The sequence below is a fragment of the Lethenteron reissneri genome, chromosome 63, assembly GCF_015708825.2.
Source record: "Lethenteron reissneri isolate LAM-NWPU_2019-01 chromosome 63, ASM1570882v1, whole genome shotgun sequence".
In the NCBI taxonomy this organism is placed as follows: Eukaryota; Metazoa; Chordata; class Hyperoartia; order Petromyzontiformes; family Petromyzontidae; genus Lethenteron; species Lethenteron reissneri.
The window spans coordinates 2,869,656-2,886,496 of NC_083841.1; the positions used below are offsets into that span (position 1 = coordinate 2,869,656).

General features: G+C 55.3%; 1 protein-coding gene across 1 annotated transcript; it reads left to right on the forward strand.

The window, feature by feature from the left end:
- The first annotated feature begins 1,747 nt into the window (after nucleotides 1–1,747).
- On the forward strand, nucleotides 1,748–11,208 carry LOC133358701 (ankyrin repeat and SAM domain-containing protein 4B-like). The gene is made up of 5 exons (XM_061577132.1): nucleotides 1,748–2,901; nucleotides 6,512–6,770; nucleotides 7,488–7,801; nucleotides 8,651–8,860; nucleotides 9,387–11,208. Exons 1-5 carry the CDS (start codon nucleotides 2,738–2,740, stop codon nucleotides 9,763–9,765), a joined length of 1,326 nt encoding a protein of 441 aa, XP_061433116.1. The 5' UTR covers nucleotides 1,748–2,737; the 3' UTR covers nucleotides 9,766–11,208.
- Nucleotides 11,209–16,841: the final 5,633 nt, after the last annotated feature.

Sequence of the window (16,841 nt, forward strand, 5' to 3'; positions counted from 1 at the left end):
TTGTGATGGTGGTGGTTGTGGTGGTGGTGGTTGTGGTGGTGGTGATGGTGGTGGTGGTTGTGGTGGTTGTGATGGTGGTGGTTGTGGTGGTGGTTGTGGTGGTGGTGGTGGTTGTGGTGGTGGTGGTTGTGGTGGTGGTGGTTGTGGTGGTGGTTGTGGTGGTTGTGGTGGTCATCGCGCACGCCACGGTGACGAGCGAGCGCTTCAGAAGGTGAACACGAGGGTGCTGTCCACGCTGGTACAGAGAGGGGCGTTCGAAGAAGACGTGCACATCACCGACACGTGTGTGGTACATGGCGTGCTCCAGCCGGAGCAGCCGTCAGTGTCACCTTGCAGCATTTTGTATCCTCGTTCTGTACAGAGAGACACGCAAACTCCAATAATACAGCAGGTGTCAGGGGTCGGGATCGAACCTATGACCCTCCTGCATACCAGACGAGGGAGGGTGCTTCGAACTCCTCTTCTTCTTTCGCATGGCATTGTGAAAAGCAACAGTTTTCATTGTGTTCTTCACGATCGTCATAAGGGGCCGTCCATAAATGACGTCACGCGATTTTGGACGATTTTTGACCCCCCCCCTCTCGTCACGCGGCGTCACAAAAAGTCAGACCCCCCCTCAAATATGACGTCACAAAGCTCTGCCCCCCCCCAAAATAAAACATGCTTCAAATCGCTTTAAACTATTGTCATTGTAGTGCGTATTTAATGTGGCGCTGCACTCTGATGTTGTAGGAGAAAACATTTATGAAAAAGTCTATTTAATTAAGTAGAACGTGTCGTCTATATTTATTTAAAGTTGCGCATTTTGATGTGACGTCACATTTCTCACCCCCCCCCCCCTCGTCACACATCGTCACAAATGTCTGACCCCCCCCCTCCCCAGGTGCGTGACGTCATTTATGGACGGCCCGTAGCCAGATGCTGCAAGGTGACGGTCCCACCTGAAGACGGAGACTTGTGTTGCCTCCGAAACGTCGTGACTTAATTGAGTTATTTTCATTTATTTTTAAATCCTTTATATTAAGTTCACTTGCTTGCGTGCTTGCTTGCTTGCTTACGCCCGTGCAAATCTTTCGGTCGTTTTATAACCCACTTCCCGTGATCCAATCGAGCTGACATTTTGCACACAGACTCGTTGTGCGTGACAATTAATTTTCGTGAAAATTTTTTTCCAAAATTTTACACTGTTTAGGGAAACATTTTAAAATATGAAATTACCAATTGCTTAATGCTGGCAGACAATCATCTGACCCATAGGTGACAGCCATCTCAAGCCAGAGGACGAGATGACTCTAGCCGCCACGCATATAAAGGATTTACGGGTTAATTTTTTATTTTATTTTATTATAATTTTTTACCTACGTGACTTCACCGAAAAACAACCTAATAGGATGGACGGCCCTTAAACGAATGCAAACGTTCCCCATCCGCTCCAGTGATGAGCTTTGACGCAGTGTGGATTGCAGGGACACCACCACGATGTGCCACGGACGGAGAGGTGGGGGGGGGGTGCGAGGCGGGGTTCACTCAAAACGAACAAGGCGCGCGTGGCTGACGTGGCCACGCGCGTGTACGCGCGCGCGCGTGCGCGTGGAGAGCGGTGGCGCAGCGGTTAGCGCACGGCGCTGCGGTGCCCGGGCGAACCCGACAGAGTTCGTCTCCCGCTCCACGACCAACACCGGCGATGGGAAATATCGGTTCTGGGCCGCCCCTAGGTCAGCTCGGTCTTCAATGAGCACCTGGTGCCGTGTGCACAGGACATCGGCGCCGTGGGCAGACGAGGTCGGCCGGGCGTGGTGCTGGCCACCCAACCCACATCAGAATCTTTATTCACACTGGAGGAGGAATCTTATGAGCAATAAAGCTCTTTCCCCCCCAAAGCTGCCCAACAAACGAAACACGATCGGAGGGTTGCCGGCCTTCGCAAGGTGCTACTCGCTCCTCGACGGCACTTGCCCCTCCCCCCCAACCTGCCGAAGGCTGCACGGGGGATCTTTGTCTTTTGTGCGAGCGCGCGATTAGAGGGGGGCGACCTTTGGAGCCCGTGAGCGTCGCGGTCGAGAAGTTTCCATCGGTTCGAACGCGCGAGCGGTCGTGCGAGGTTTTGAGTGGATTAAAACAAAATTGAAAAAACCCGTCGCTTTTCACGATGCCATACGAAAGATGAAGAAGAATAAGAATTGGTTAGCGTAAAAAAAACTTTTTTTTTAATGCGGTAAAACAAAACAAAAAAAATACGAATTAATAAATCCGTTAGTGTTTTTGTTGGGCGTTTGAAGGTGACGAGAAGGAAGGGGGTGGGTGGGGAAGGGTCGCGAACGGCGGGGAGGCGACTTGATCCGTCGTTCTACCACCACCACCACCACCACCCCACGGACAAGAGACTCCACAACCGGCACAACTCAGCGCTGCCATCCGTTCTCGTGGTGGTGGTGGCGGTGGTGTCGCTTGTCTTTGTTGTTGGTGGTGGTGATTGGTTGGGTAGTGGTGGTTGGTTGATGGTTGGGTTGTGGTGGGAGTTGGGTGGGTGGAGGTAAGAGTTTGTGGTTGGGTGGTGGCTGGGTGGTGGTGTGACTTGGTGGTTGGGTGGTGGTGGGAGTTGGTTGTGTGGTGGTTGGTTGATGGTTGGGTTGTGGTGGGAGTTGGTTGGTTGGTGGTGAGACTTGGTGGTTGAGTAGTGGTGAAAGTTGGTGGTTGGGTGGTGGTTGGTTGGTGGCTGGTGGTGGCAGAGGTCACGATGGCCGTGCGATTCCACAACGCGGCCCGCGATGGCTTCCTGGAGCCGCTGAAGGAGGCGACCCGCCGTGACCTCAACACTCCGGACGCAGAGGGCCTCAGCCCGACCCTCATGGCAGCCTCGCGGGGACACCTCGAGGCCCTGCGTCTGTGCGTCAGCCGTGGGTGAGTGGCGTCGCCATCGTCGTCACGGTGGCATCGGTGGCAACATCATCATCATCACCATCATTATCATCATTGTGGCATTTGTCACAACATCATCATCACCACCATCATCATCGTCATCCTCATTTTGGCATTGGTCATAACATCATAATCATCACCACCATCATCACTGTGTCATTGGTCACATCATCATCATCATTGTGTCATTAGTCGCAACATCATCACCACCATCGTCATCTTCAGTGTGTCATTGGTCACAACATCATCATCATCATCATCGTCACCACCACCATCATCATCATCATTGTGTCATTAGTCGCATCATCATCATCATCATCACCACCACCATCATCATCATTATGTCATTAGTCGCAACATCATCATCATCACCACCATCAAGAACCATCACTGTGGCATTGGTCACAACATCATCATCACCACCACCATCATCTCATCATCATTGTAGCATCGGTCACAACATCATCATCATCACCATCATCATTGTGTCATTATTTGCAACATCATCACTACCATCAACATCATCATCATTGCGGCATTGGTCACAACATCATCATCACCATCATCATCACTGTGTCATTGGTCACAACATCATCACCACCATCACCATCATCACTGTGTCATTGGTCACAACATCATCACCACCATCACCATCATCATCACTGTGTCATTGGTCACAACATCATCACCACCATCACCATCATCACTGTGTCATTGGTCACATCATCATCACCACCACCATCGTCATCATCATTGTGTCATTGGTCACATCATCATCACCACCACCATCGTCATCATCATTGTGTCATTGGTCACATCATCATCACCATCCACCATCGTCGTCAATACCGTGGTGCCACCATCAGGATCATCACCGGCACTGCGGCAACTTTAGCCGCCACGTCAGCATCGACACGGCTCCAGATCGATACTGTGATCACCACCATCATCACCACCATCACCATCACCACCACCATCACCACCACCACTACCATCACCACCACCATCACCACCATCACCACCACCATCACCACCATCACCATCATCACCACCACCATTACCACCATCACCACCATCACCACCACCATAACCACCATCACCACCACCACCACCATCACCACCACCATCGCGCCACAGCTTACGAGATCCGACGAGACCGCACGGTGGAGGAGGCATGTCCTCATCCAGCAGTGGACGAATGTGTACATGTAACTACGTGCACATCCATGATAGCGGGCATCCCCAGTGCCGGGTTCACCTCGTAGCAAAAGTAGCAAATGCTACGGGCTCCGCACTTCCAAGGGCCCCACGCTAAATGCTTTCAAGCTATCAATTCCGGACCAGTGATTCTGTACTTTCTCTATTACTATAGTACTATACTGCCCTTAGACTTCTATGAACGAGCGGGTGTTTAAGGTTAGCGATTTGTCGTATTATCTGACTGTATAGCAAATGAAAAAATACAATTACTTTACTGTGCAAGTAAAAAAATACGTGTGTTTAATATTAATGTTTTTATTTATTTAGGGCCCCTTTATAACATCATGCTACAGGCCCCGCACCTAGCTTCATCCGGCACTGGGCATCCCGTGAGCCCAACATAAGATACAGCTTACTTAGCTGGACCTGCACGCCACTCGCCTCTGTCCATCTCATGAGATGATGCATTAATGTTCGACTTGTAACGTGTCTCTGCATCCACACACGTTCCACTCGCTCTCGCAGAAGGCGCCACGGTGGCTAGGAGATGTTAACTACCTCGCCTGGTATACAGGAGGTCGTGGGTTCGATCCCGACCTAGACGATGCCTGCTGTTGTATATTTGAAGTTTGCGTGTCTCTCTCTCTTATCATCATCACGGTGGCTAGGAGATGTTAACTACCTCGCTGGTATACAGGAGGTCGTGGGTTCGGTCCCGATCCCGAGGCCTGCTGTATATTTGGAGTTTGCGTGTCTCTCTCTCTTATCATCATCATCACGGTGGCTAGGAGATGTTAACTACCTCGCCCGGTATACAGGAGGTCGTGGGTTTGATCCCGACCCTGACGATGCCTGCTGTTGTATATTTGAAGTTTGCGTGTCTCTCTCTCTTATCATCATCACGGTGGCTAGGAGATGTTAACTACCTCGCCTGGTGTACAGGAGGTCGTGGGTTCGGTCCCGATCCCGAAGCCTGCTGTATATTTGGAGTTTGCGTGTGGTGACTAGGAGATGTTAACTACCTCGCCTGGTATACAGGAGGTCGTGGGTTCGATCCCGACCCTGACGCCTGCTGTATATTTGGAGTTTGCGTGTCTTTCTCTTTCTCTCATCATCACGGTGGCGAGGAGATGTTAACTACCTCGCCTGGTGTACAGGAGGTCGTGGGTTCGGTCCCGATCCCGAAGCCTGCTGTATATTTGGAGTTTGCGTGTCTCTCTCTCTTATCATCATCACGGTGACTAGGAGATGTTAACTACCTCGCCTGGTATACAGGAGGTCGTGGGTTCGATCCCGACCCTGACGATACCTGCTGTATATTTGGAGTTTGCGTGTCTCTCTCTCATCATCACGGTGGCTAGGAGATGTTAACTACCTCGCCTGGTATACAGGAGATCGTGGGTTCGGTCCCGACCCTGACGATGCCTGCTGTATATTTGGAGTTTGCGTGTCTCTCTCTCTTTGCGTGTCTCTGTTCTGCAGAGTGAGTGGAGTTTGTATGATCTCTCCCATTTCTGCAGTGTGAGTAAGTGAATGTGAGCGAGTGGAGTTTGTATGATCTCTCTCTCCTCCTGTTCTGCAGAGTGAGAGAGTGGAGTTTCTATTTTCTCACTCTCCTCCTGTTCTGCATGGGTTCCCTCCAGATGATCCAGTTTCTTCCCATAGCTAAAACAAACACACCTCACATAGTGTAACCGGTAATAGCCAAAACATCACAAATGATGAAAAATCACGGGGACATTCCTTAACCCTCTCCCGTTTCCGAGACGTCTGCAAGTTGCAGGGTGTGGTGCGTCCCGTTCACCGCCGAATCTCGGAACGCGCGCCAGCGGCTCGCCGTTAATATCATTTAGAAAGTCGTCGTTACTCACCGCAGAGAACCGTAGCGACACGACCGCCGCTGTCTACGACAGCTGGCGCCAAATTGTGCCACACGCCCCTGCAGCATGGCCTTGTGGGAGCCTCGGTATGTCTTCCAATCTAAAGACGTGCAGGTAAAATTACCTGGTTTTTTCTTCAGATTCCGTTCCGATGATGTACACGGTACGTCGTCAGAATGGAATCGGAAGGAAACCCGATGACGTACACGTACGTCAGAGTGTGAGTACGTCATCGGAATGGGAAAGGGGTTTAACCTTAGGAATCCCACACGCAAGTAAAAGTCGCCCTCGTAACTACGAAAAACCTGGCAGGACACTCCTGAGCGACAGCTTTGAGCGCTTTGCTGGGTCGACGAGCGTAGCAGCAGCAGCAGCGCCAATACCGGCGATGTTGGTGAACGCTGGCACACGGGCGCTTGTGGCAGTGCTCACCGACGTTATTAGCGAAGCAACGGCGCCAATAACGACGACGACGACACCGTCGGTGAATGCTGCGTGCGTGCGTGCGTCAGCGGAGACCCCGAGCGCACGGACCTGTGGGGCAACTCGGCGCTGCACCTGGCGGCGGGCGCGGGCCACCTGGAGTGCGTGGCCTTCCTGGCCGACATGGACGCAGGCCTCTGGGCCCTGGACAACAACTTCCACTCGGCGCTGGAGCTGGCGGCGCTGCGCGCCAACTCGGACTGCGTGGCGTTGCTCGACGCCGCCATCGCCGACAAGGGGCGCAAGGACCCGCGCGGAGTCACGCGCGCCAAGGAGAAGGCGCGGCGGGTGAGCGTGCGCGTGTGTGTGTGTGTACGTGTGTGTGTATACGTGTGTACGTGTGTGTGTGTACGTGTGTGTGTGTGTGTGCGTGTACGTGTGTGTGCCGGAAGGTGGTGTAGCGGTCAGCACGCTGCGCTACGAACCCGGCGACCCGAGTTCGATTTCCGCTCACGGCCAACATCGCTGACGATTATTTGAGCCGGTCCTGGGCCTCCTCTAGGTCGACTCATCCTCAAATGAGTACCTGGTGCGGTGCGTAAAAACATCGCCACCGGGGAGACAAAGGTGGACTGGCGTGATGCTGGCCACCCACCCCCTCGTGTGCCGTTCTGGCTTTCATAGGTGCTCGCTAACAGCACTTGCCCCAACAGCCTGTTACAGGCTACACGTGGGAGATGATCTTTGTGTTTAAGAGTGGGCAGCGGTGGCGTACTGCCTATAAGAGTGGCCGATATTTGTAACCGGTTCGGCGTGAAAACGCCATCGCCACCAGGGGACCCTGGCCACGCGCTGTTTCAACGGCGATGCCAAATCCGTTCCCGAAGCTCCGAGGGTGCCGAGCGAAACGTCGGACATCGCGCCGAAATGAGGATGCGCGCGACGGTGGCGGCCACAGCACGACCTGGACCACTGCTCGTGGCGGCGGCCGCGTGGCGGGTCGTTGCGACGGCAAGCGACGCGCGATCGTTGACTCTGCACTCTCCCATGTATCTCGCCGCGCAGGAAGCGGAGAAGCGCGTCGGCGAGACCACGAAGCTGCAGGAGAAGCACCAGAAGCGCATGGAGCGAACCGCGGCGGCGTCGGGGACCCAGGGCCGGGCGGCCGCGCCGGCCGTCGGCTCGCGCCGGGGCTTCGGCACCTTCGGCACCTTCGCGCGCATCCAGGCGAAGCTCAAGATCGGCACGGTGTCGCGCGCCGGCGGGCAGAAGGAAGCCGGCGGCGACGGCGAGATGGACGAGGAGCCGGGGAAGAGCGGAGGCGGATGGGAGAAGGCGGCGGGAGGATCGTTGCCCGAGGAGCCGCACTCGGAAGAAGAGTAAGGGGAGGGCGGGGAGGGAGCGGCCGCATGAGGAGCGCACTCGCTCGCTCGCTCGCTCGCTCGCTCGGTTTCCCCCAGGGGTTGGGGTGGTCCCCTGGCCGAGTGCGACCGCGTCTGGAGACGCCGTGCAGGCGCAGTGAGGGGTGTTAGTTATGGCTGCTGCTGCTGTTGTTGTTTACCAGAGGGGCCACTTGGGCAGATCGAGCAGTAATGTCACACAGCGGCGCGTGACAACATGGGCCCCCCCCTCCATTCCCCCCTCCCCCTCTCCCTCCCCCCCTCCATCCCTCCCCCCCTCCATCCCCCCCCTCTCCATCTCTCCTCCCCCCCTCCATCCCCCGAGTATTCAGCTGCTGCTATAAATTCCCAACACGGTGCCGATGAGCCACTTTCGCTGAGCCATCATTTGTGATGGCCCATGACGCTTCTTACTACTCGGTGGGGAGCCTTAAACTAAAATAAAAGTAGTTTATAGTTTAGTTCATAGTTGAGTTTATAGTACTGTTCATAGTTTAGTTCATACCATTGGAACCTCATTTGCCAGTAGATTGGTTTTTTACCCTTCTATCTGGCAACAAAACTGACACCTTTTTTTACAAGGAGTCATGTTTGCATAGACCACAATATCTGCAGCCATAATGCAAACAAAAAACACAACTCTGATAATGTATGCACTGTCCTTGAAGTTGATTGGTCCACACCCGAGACAGGTTTCCTTAGAGCCTAGTCTCACATGGTGTTGGACCAGATGACGCCAAAAAAAACCAATGATCAGTTTAGTTCATAGTTTAGTTTATAGTTTAGTTCATAGTACTGTTCGCCCTCCGCCACCCTTTCTCTCCGCAGCGCGAGCGAGGAGTCGGTGTTTAACCGCCCGGGGCTCGGCAACATGGTGTTCCGTCGCAACTTCCTGAGCGGCGGAGCGTACAACGTGGACTCGGAGAGCGTGAGGGGCCAGCGCAACGCGGTCCCGGCCTCCTCCTCCTCCTCCGCCGCGGATGGAGCCGGCTCCGCGGAGCGGCCCGGCGCTCTGCCGGCACACCGGGAAGGCGGCGGGTAAAGAGCGCGGCGGCGGCGACGACGCGCGCGGGGGGTCCGCCACCTCTCCGATTCACAAAAAACGCCGGGACGCACGTAGCGGGCTCGGGGTCGGCCGTGGCTCAGGCTGGGCCTCGTTGGGAGTCCTGAGCCTGGCCAGGACCCTGGCTCAGGGCCGGCTCTAGGTAAGCGCGGCGGCTCTGAGCCACGGCTCGCTTGAGTCGGAGCCGAGCCGTGACGCTCTCCCATTCCGATGACGTTCCATGTACGTCACCGGAATGCAGAGGTCGCAAACGGGTTTTGATTCCTTACCCGTACCCGTACCCGGCCGCACCAGGGTCGCAAACGGGTACCCGTACCCTACCCGTACCCTACCCGAAATGAGTGACAAACGGTGACTCACCAGTGACTCACGGCCTACCCGTACCCGTACCCGGCCGCACCAGGGTCGCAAACGGCTACCCGTACCCGGAGGACCGGAGAAAAATCCACCAATGACGACTGCCCCCCTCGCTCCCCCCCCCCCTTGTCTCCCACCCACAAGCTCGTCCGCGCTGGCGCTGCAAGCCATGTGGGACATGCTGGACGAGGAGGGCGAGCCGGCTTCGGGCGACGGCGAAGAGATGCCTTGGGAGGACGCGGAACTGGGCCTGGACGACAACGGCGGTGGCGGCGGCGGCGGCGACGACGACGACGACTGCGGCCCTCTGGACGCCTTCCTGGCGTCGGCCGGCGCGGAGGAGTTTTCGCCAGCATGCCGCCGCGAGCGCCTCGACCTCGAGGCGATGCTCCTCTGCTCCGAGGGCGACCTCGCCAGCCTGGGCATGCCCCTCGGGCCCCGCAAGCGCGTCATGGCGGCCGTCGACAAGCGCAGGAGGGCTCTGGCCGCGCCGGCGGGCGTCGCTCGCGACACCAAGCTGTGACGGAGAGAGAGAGAGAGGAGCGGACAGAGAGGAGAGAGAAGAGCGGACAGAGAGGAAAGAGAGGGACCAACGTGGACGCTCGTGCCCGGCGGCCGCCACCGCTGCGACTGCGCCGTTGGCGTCACCGTGGTCGTGCCGACCCCGCCGCCCGCCAGCGGCCGCGTTGGGTTTGCCGTCGTCCGGCCAGCGTGGCGAACAACAACGCGTGCCGATGCCGCGGCGGCCGTGTCGCCGTCGACATCGTCGTCATGAGCACTCCGTCGTGTTTCCGGGTTGCACCGATTTTCGGCGCGACGTCCGACATTTCACTCCACGTGCCAACGGTAGATTCTTCTTCGAAAGCCCCTGGCGCAGAGGGAAGAGGCGAGGGGCCTCCACCAGTGTGAGCTCTGGAGAGCCCCTCTACAGGGTGTTTGGCCTACTCTTCCTCACTTGGTCACGTGTCTCGTTGAACGCGGGAGTTGCCCACGTGTTGCCACGCCACAGGCAACGCGACGATCCACTTCTTCGTCTTCGGTCGTACGGCCGATGGAGACGCAGAGACGACAACTTACAATTTCACATTTGGGTGGCCAAGTCAGCGCGACCACGAGCAGCGGAGTGGTCGTGATGTGAGTGTGTACCGCCCCTGCGACGTTTTCTTTGTATTTGTGGACCGGGGTTGATTGCGCGCGTTATACGTTGTTGTTGTTACGGTCTCCGTTCTGGACGACCACAGTCACCACGCACCGCTACTGGAGAGTTTCTTTTTTGACATTTTTCATTTGCGCATCAGGCATCGTCCGCATCTCCTGCCATGCTTTGTGCAGTGGGTGCGGTTTAGGGTGGACCCATGAGCTCTAGATTTGAAGCTTTCGTGACTGCAAGGATTCATACTCTGGTTTTTTCGGTAAAGTCACGTAGGTAGAAAAATAAAATAAATGAAAATTAAATTAAATCACGACGTTTCGGAGGCAACACAAGCTTCCGTCTTCAGGTGGAACCGTTACAGCCAAAATCACTTACCACAGTGAAAAGTCGTGATTTTATTTAGTTGTTTTCATTTATTTTATTTTTTACCTACGTGACTTTACCGAAAAAAACAAAAAGTATGGACCCATGAGCTTGGTCGCAAGATCGAACCCAAGGGATCTTCTGTTTTGGGTCTTTCACAAAGCAGGAGATGCCTGGGGTTTGATCTGCCACGAAGCGCACGGTCCACCCCATAAACCGCATCCACTGCACACACCATGGCAGTCGAAGCGGCTGATACCCGATGGGTTAATGGTTGTGAATGAGCAAGCTCGAGTTAGACATTATTAGCAAGACCGCTGTGCTGTTGCCAAGTAACAAATATACCCCCCCCCCCCCAGCCGATCAGTGCGGCTAAGATGTTCGCAGAGCGGATGCGGACCTGCGGCCGTCTGGAATGCTCTTTCCTTCCGATGTTAGGAAGCCACTGCAAGTTGTGCAATTTTAAATGTAAATTAAAAAGATTTTCCTTCACAACTGATTTTTGTGCTTTTTAGTTTGTTCTTCACCCCCCCCCCCCGCACCTCCGATTAGCACGGTTGGCTACGTACGGTGTGAAAGAAGTTAAACATACATACTACGATGCACTAACACATTCCTGCGGAGGGAGCTGGTAGGAACGTTGGGTTGCTAGGTCAATGGCCAGGGTCAACGGCGGCGTGGTGTATTCCGCAAATATGGCCGACTGAGGGCAGGCACAAGCCGGTGTGAGTAGGTTAAACGTTTAAGGGCACCACGGGGTGAGCAGCCCCTCCCTACCCAGCCCCACCCCCCACCCTCCCCACCCCTCCCATTTTTGGATGCACGACAGACGGACACAATAATCCCCTGTGGGCTGGTTTAACCAGGAGGTTTCTACCAGTACTATACACGACGCTACTATACGATTGGAACAAGTGGTGGCATCATCAAAGAGGCAGGCGTCATGCACCATTCGCCCCCCACACCACCACCCCCTCGTCCTGGTTAAAGAGTAAAAGGAGCAGCTCAGGAGGGGGATGATCACCACACAGCGATTCAGGTGAATGTGTAATGAAAGGCAGACTTTATTAGGAAGACCGAATTGGCTTTCACATTCAAAGCGAGTATGCGAATCGCGATCCCAGCGCACCTAAATATTTATGGATACGTCCCCGATGAGATTGTACTTTAGTTGGGTGTGATACGGTACCACCTGTGGTGGACATACGGCACACCGGTGCACTATATACACGCGTCGCTCGCTCGCGCGCGCCCGCGTGCGTTCTTTTGGTAGACGCAGAAGAGCCAGCCACACGCGCCGAGCGGAACCACGCGCGGTGCCACGTGCAGCCACGTGGGCCATTCTGATCCCTCGTATAAACTCTGGGGGTGGGCCCGCGCGTAAAAAAACACATTTTCCACCTTCACCCTAAATAATTTCTCCTCTCGTACGAAAAAAAATAACAACCGGAAAAGAAATTTACAGAAAAAAAAAACGCAACTCCAACGCGTTCAAAAATATATTAAATATATATTATAAAAAAAAACCGCATCACATATTTTTGGAAGTTAGAGAACTCGTCAATCGCGACGAGACGGCATTAAACGTCGTGGCAGACGTCGTTGGCACGCGAACACGACGGCGTTTGGCTCTGCGTCCGTTTGCGAGAACACACTTAACGCGTGTCCTCGAAATTTTCCAGGAACGCATCTGCTGCTACGAGCAGCGCGCTCGGCGAGGCCTTCCTGCGTTCCCGTCATCGGCACAACGTCCGACGTTTCGCGGCCGACACGCGGCGGAGGAGGAACACTCGGCGGAAACGTTGGACGTCGCGCCCGAACGACGGCGCGGCGGTCGAAGCCGGATAGTTTACGCCGTTCCAAAAGTCAGGGTTGAGTTTTGTCGGGAGCGGCGCGCGAGCGTGCAGCAGCAGCAGCAGCAATATCCATCCTCGTCAAATTCCCCAAACGACTCTCGCACTCAGACCGATTGGCACCGACGCGGGATCCAAATAAAAAATAAAATACAAAAATTGAAAAGCTAAATAGAAAAAAAGGAGCCGAGCGGAAACTCCGGTGCTTCTGAGACGACCGAATCGGCCGGAACAGATGAAAAAAATAAAACTCGCACCGCAAGACACACGACAAACATTTGTTTACGGGGCGAGAAACACGACGGCTCGTTTTCTAGACGGCCGCGGAAGACACCACACAGAACGGACTTTTGATGTCATCGCGCGCACACCCAAACGCATCCGGCGAGGCCCGTTCTCCGTTCTCCGTTGGCCCAGGCGAAAGCTCGCGTCTAAGTAGACGTCATATTTGGCCGGCTGCTTATTGAGGATTCGTGCATACGTTGCAGGAGGAAGGAATGGCGGCCGCCTTCTCTTCAGGCTTTGTCATGAAGTCCGTTTTCAAAGGCGGTTTTTTTCTCCCTGCTGGCCACATCCGAGCCGAGTTTATTAGATTTTTTTTTCCGCCGAGCCGAGCCGGTAACTGAAACCGCGCTACGCCGCTGTAGCCGGCCTCGCAGGAAGACTTCCGAATCTGGCTCGGGGGGCCGAGCAGGGCCAGGGCCAGTGGGCCGGTGGCCACTGACGCGTTCACCGCGTGCGACGTCGGCCGGTATGGCCCCATGACGACGCGGCGTCACCGCGGCGCAGAGGTCGCAAACGGGTTTTGATTCCTTACCCGTGCCCGGCCGCACCACGGTAGCAAACGGGTACCCGTACCCGGCTACCCGTACCCGGCCGGGTAGGGTACGGGTATCGGGTACCCGATTGCGACCTCTGGGATGAAGCCATGTTGCAGGCGTGGGTGGGTTGATTCTAGGAACTTGAATTGTGAGAAGAGACAAGACGTTGGGAAATGAGTGACAAACTGTTACTCACCAGTGACTCACGGACTACCCGTATCCGGCCGCACCAGGGTCGCAAATGGCTACCCGTACCCGGCCGGGTACGGGTAGCCGGGTATCGGGTAGGGTACGGGTATCGGGTACCCGGTTGCGACCTCTGCCGCGGCGTCACCGCGCGTCTCGGCTCGCTCGCCGCGGCGCGCGACGTCAACGGTCAACGGCTCGGCGGTGGAAAAACAACCTGGAGCCCAGCGAGCCGTGCCGGGCCGGCTCGTTAGCGTAGAGGAAATGAAGTATTTACTGTGCGCCGTATAAACACCGCGTCCCGTACAGGTACACAAAGTCCCGTACACCGCGACCCGTGCAGGTGGCGGCCGGCGGCGCCTGCGTTTGCGAATGGTGCCCGCACCGTCCCCGGGCTTAGCGTCGCTCAACATCTGTTGAGTTCGCAACGAGCAAAACCCGGCACGGTCACCGCTGGCTCTATCCGGTCAAGAGAGGGCAGCTCCGCTCCGTCCCAAGCGCTGTCCAGGCTGGGGGGGGGGGGATTAACAACGCCGCCACCGGCGCCGTCGTCCGATGGGGGTTCTCGCTCGCGACGGAAGCCTTCAATAGACGGTGCCTTCGGCTGGCCGAGCGAGGCGACACGTCCCGTGTGAACGTCAACGTCGTCATCGTCGTCATCGTCGTCGTCACGTCTACTCCATCCGCACGGGTAACTCGTCTACGGATACGTACGTACGATTAAACTTCTTTCGCGCCGTACGTAGCCAGCCGTGCTAATCGGAGGTTAGCACGGTTGGGGGGAAAAGACAACAAACTAAACACAAAAATAAGTTTTAAATAAATGAGTTTGCAATTGAGGATATATATATATAATGTAGTATATATAATCTAGTAGATATATCGAACGCTGCATCCGGTGTCGTTCCAGAACGCCGTGACCCGTGTATCCCGGTGACCTGTGTAAAGTGCATCAAATCAGTTTAACGCAAGCTCGTCGTCGTAGTCGTCGTAGTCGTAGTGGTTTCCAGATCAATGTTAGCCGTAAAGGTTTATTTCAATGTTTTGGTGAGATCGCGTGATATATAAATGTGCCGTTAACCCGCCACCACCACCACCCGACATGGCCAATCAGGAAGGGTTTGTCACGTGACACAAAAGGTGCCGATTGGCTAATGTTGGAAAGTAAAACAATTCTGGCAAGTCTGCTGGTCGCGATCACCCCACGAAACGTCGTCAAAATCAAACCGTGTACGCCGTGGGTTTTACTCTCCAACGCACAACCGGCGTTTCCCGGATTGGCACGTTCTGTTGATGCGACAAATCTTAACCGATTGGCCGTGTCGGATGACGGCGGCGGGTTTAACGGCTCACATTTACGCGACCTCACCCCAAGCAACCTTGATTACGCGTCGAATCAAACGATTGGCGTGCGGCAGACGCATTCCCGGCCCCACCGGAGCCAACTGCCGACAGGAAGATGAACTGGCTGCAATAGACGAACCGGCCGGAACTGAACCGTCCCCATCGCTCGCGAAGGAGAGAGGGATAATCGCCCGTGAGGCAGCGCGCGTGCGATCGGCAACGCGATCGGTAACCTCTTTGGCTCCAGGGATCTCTCAGCCCTCTCCGTTAAACTAAACTATGAACATTTCTGTTAATTATTTCAACCAGGTAGAATAAGGCTCACCGAGCTTTGTAGCTCTTTCTCAGAAGTGACCTGGCTTTCGCAAGTGATAGCTCAACGAAGTGGGTTTATCATCATCATCATCGCCACGTGAACATTTATAGCAGCCAAACACTCGAAACGCGTGATGTTGATTCGAAAACGTGAAGGGGAAAAAAACGGAAGACCAGGACAAAAATCCACGCTACCACGGGGGGGAGAGACACGCAAACTCCAAAATTCACAGCAGGTGTCAGGGTCGGGATCGAAGCCGCAACCTCCTGCATACCGGGCGAAGTAGTTAACATCTCTCCAGCACGTCTTGTTTATATTCCTCATCTGCCACTGCTCTCTGCTATCTCTATCCCGCTTCATTCTCACGAATCTGCACCTCCTGTCGACCGCTCTCTCAACTCTCCCATTCCATCTCGCTCACCACTTTCTGATCTGTGCATCTCGGAGCGACGCGGATCGGAGCCACGTGGCTCGGAGCCCTCGGCGATCAGGAACGATAAACATCCAAAGCGATTTCCGTCTTAACATCATTTTTTTTTTGCTTACGTATATATACACACACACACAGACACATTCTTATTTTTGCGGTGGTAATGCCGCGGCAAACTGCCGGCGACGCGCGCGATTGGTCGAAGGGAAGTCCTGCGATCGCCTGACCCTGACTGCCGAGTGGTCAAACCCTGTTTAGGGAAGCGGGTAAGGAAGGAGACACTAACGCTTCCCCAACTCCTTCCCCGCCCCCACACTTGTGGATGCAACGTCGTGTTATATACAGAGGTGTATGTCAGTGCGTCCCTGTGTGTGTGTGTGTGTGGCACAAGCGTCGTGGTGACGTCACAACCACTTAGTGGCGAATGGCGGTTGTTGTTGTTGTGTGGCACAGCTGGTGCATCCGCCAGCCATCTCAAGTCAGCCAACCCATGGCAACTTGACCGAGTCCCGTGACTTCTTGGCCAGCGAGCCTTCGACACTTCGCGCGGCCTCAAAGTGCACCTGGGACAGGCACGGGCGCGTGGCGACGTCACCGCCACCGAGTGGTGAACGGCGGCCGTTGGTGTGCGTGCGGTCTTGTTGGGAGCGGCAGCGGAGCAGGTCAGCGCTACGCTGCGCTACGACACCCGCCGACCAGAGTTCGATTCCCGCTCGCGACCAACAACAGTGGCTATATTTGAACCGGCCCTGGGCCTCCCCTAGGTCGACTCGGCCTTAAATGAGTACCTGGTGCGTGATGTGTAAATAACGCCACTGGGGGAGACAAAGGCGGCCTGGCGTGGTGCTGGCCACACAGCCCCTCATGTACCCGGCTGGCCTTCATAGGTGCTCGCGAACAGCACTTTGCCCCAACAGTCTGTTAAAGGCTCTTCAGGGGGGACCTTTGATATCTGTTGTGCGTGTTTGTGTGTGTAGGGGGAGCGGTAGCGTAGTGGCTAGCTGGCTCGCTGCGCCCGCGACACCCGGCCGCCCGAGTTCGATTCCCGCTCACAGCCTTATTCGAACGGATCTTGAAGCTACCCTAGGTTGACCCAGACTTCAAAATGAGTACCTGGCGGCAGCGTGTAAACA

Excerpts from the sequence above, each read along its gene's own strand:
- LOC133358701 (XM_061577132.1), top strand. The coding sequence starts at position 2,738 with ATGGCCGTGCGATTCCACAACGCGGCCCGCGATGGCTTCCTGGAGCCG. Across the intron at positions 2,902-6,511 it reads CGTCTGTGCGTCAGCCGTGG|CGGAGACCCCGAGCGCACGG; the intron begins GTGAGTGGCGTC and ends TGCGTGCGTCAG. Across the intron at positions 8,861-9,386 it reads GCACACCGGGAAGGCGGCGG|CTCGTCCGCGCTGGCGCTGC; the intron begins GTAAAGAGCGCG and ends CCCACCCACAAG.